The 2,723-nt window shown below is 42.4% G+C and overlaps 1 protein-coding gene across 1 annotated transcript in view; it reads left to right on the top strand.

Moving 5' to 3' along the window:
- Positions 1-622: 622 nt before the first annotated feature.
- Positions 623-2,723, top strand: part of LOC307089437 (methyl-CpG-binding domain protein 2-like) — a 6,281-nt gene continuing 4,180 nt past the window's right edge. Inside the window, exons 1-2 of the mRNA XM_079755723.1 lie at positions 623-1,009; positions 1,787-1,937. Of these exons, the coding sequence (XP_079611849.1) occupies positions 909-1,009; positions 1,787-1,937 (252 nt within the window). The 5' untranslated portion in view covers positions 623-908. The remainder of the gene's footprint in view (positions 1,010-1,786; positions 1,938-2,723) is intronic.

Genomic DNA, 2,723 nt, shown 5'->3' with positions numbered 1-2,723 from the left:
AGGGGCAGGGCTTTACCCGAAAACTGATACATTGTGATGTTGCCAGCTTGGGCCGGTTTCCCTCCCAATTTGGCAACAATGACTTCATGGGTATAAACATGTATTGTACATTGAAAAACAAATAGCGGAAAAAAAAAATTATTATAGAGGACTTATAATCTAAATAAATAAATAAATGAGCAATTAAATTAATGACCCGTAGGCAGGCAGTAATACAAATACGCGCACGCACACTGTAATAACGAGAACTATTCATTTCCAATATATCTCGCCTCTGCCTCTCTGTAGTGCGGATGCCTTTCGCGCTGTGTGTGTGGTTATATGTGTGTGTGTGTGTGTGTTAGTGTGTGTGTGTGTGTGTGTGTGTGTGTGTGTGTGTGTGTGTGTGTGTGTGTGTGTGTGTGTGTCTGTGTGGTGAATCACCACACACCTACACACACACTCATATCACCACTGGTGATATGAGTGTGCGTGTGTGTGTGTGTGAGTGTGTGTGTGTGTGTGTGTGTGTGTGTGTGTGTGTGTGCACTAGTGTCTACGTGCGTGGGTACGTAGGTTGATGACGTATTAAAAGCCATCCACGTCACTGGCGGTCGTTGCGACGATTCGCCGTCGGCGCACACCCACATAGACACACAGACACACACACATGCACACACATCCATACACGCGCATACACACGCAAACACACACAAGCGACGCGGACGCTACCCCGCAGCCTTTGGGACCCGGGAGAGAAAGAGAAACCGAGTTGTTTATTGTTTTATTATTCAACTGTTGGTTTCTGGACTGTATCTCGTCCTGCAACTCCTCTGCTACTTTCGGATCGATCGGTCGGTTTCAGCAGTTAGGTGTTTGTCCTACCGATCACTCCTACTACTTATTACCCCGCTGAGGAGGCCTACGTGATGGGTACGGAGTGTCCGTCTCTCCCGGCGGGCTGGAGGAAGGAGGAGGTGACCCGGAAGTCGGGTCTCAGTGCAGGGAAGACCGACGTCTACTACTACAGGTAATCAATAACCGATCATCAATACCAACTCATCGATAATCCCAACGTCTCGTTTTGATTTTAAGCGAGTTTAAAGCCAAAACGAGTCGTTTACTGTGTGCTTGTGTGTGAGTGTGTGTGTGTGTGTGTGTGTGTGTGTGTGTGTGTGTGTGTGTGTGTGTGTGTGTGTGTGTGTGCGTGCGTGTACTAAGAAAGAGAAACATTTGCACATATCTTTTTATGCAACATTAAATTACTATTCTATATTCAATTGTAAACACATCTTTTTATACATTGTATTACTGTTATAGATTATATTAATATTAAGAATATTATAGATGATGTGATGATAATTTGAATATAATTATTGACTTCAGAATTGAAATCCAGACTACATCGATGTTTGTTGTAAGACTGGAACACTGGAAGCTAAGCGGGCAGCTTACTTTGAATAAGACTGACACTTCCTTCTGGCTGACTGAGACCGAAGCAGTCCTTTGCCGACAAAATGGTTTTATACTTTATGGCATATTCTGTATGTGCTTTATTACTACATAATGTACTGTGTATCTGCTCCTATACTATATAAAGTATTCTTTATGTGCTTTATTACCACATAAAGTACTGTGTATGTGCTGTATAACTATATAAAGTGTGTATATTGTGCTGTATAACTATATAAAGTGTGTGTATTGTGCTGTGTAACTATATAACGTGTGTATATTGTGCTGTATAACTATATAAAGTGTGTGTATGGTGCTGTTTAACTATATAACGTGTGTATCTTGTGCTGTTTAGTCCATCAGGTAAGAAGTTCCGCAGCCGGCCGCAGCTGTCTCGTTACCTTGGCAACCGCGTCGACCTGCGATGCTTCGACTTCCGCTCGGGGAAGATGGCCCCCGCTGGCAAACACAAGACTCGCCAGAGACCCCACGAAACACTGGCTAGGGTACACACACACACACACACACACACACACACACACACACACACACACACACACTTACACACACACATTACACACACACACACTTACACACAAACATTACACACACATATTTTACACACCTACAAACACATATATTACACACCTACACACACACACACACACACATACATACACTACACACATACATACACTATACAAGGATGTACATACACATCTACATACACTAAACACACAGACACACACACGCAGACACACACACACACACACACACACACATTACACACACACACACTTACACACACACATTACACACACATATATTACACACCTACAAACACATATATTACACACCTACACTCACACACACACACATACATACACTACACACATACATACACTATACAAGGACGTACATACACATCTACATACACTACACACACAGACACACACACACACAGACACACACACACATTACACACACACACACTTACACACACACATTACACACACATATATTACACACCTACAAACACATATATTACACACCTACACTCACACACACACATACATACACTACACACATACATACACTATACAAGGATGTACATACACATCTACATACACTACACACACAGACACACACACACAGACACACACACACACACACACATTACACACACACACACTTACACACACACATTACACACACATATATTACACACCTACAAACACATATATTACACACCTACACTCACACACACACACACACATACATACACTACACAC

The sequence above is a fragment of the Pollachius pollachius genome (genome assembly GCF_949987615.1).
Source record: "Pollachius pollachius genome assembly, chromosome: 18".
Classification (NCBI taxonomy): domain Eukaryota; kingdom Metazoa; phylum Chordata; class Actinopteri; order Gadiformes; family Gadidae; genus Pollachius; species Pollachius pollachius.
The sequence above is the reverse complement of the archived record's forward strand: the minus strand, read 5'-3'. Positions and strand labels throughout refer to the sequence as shown.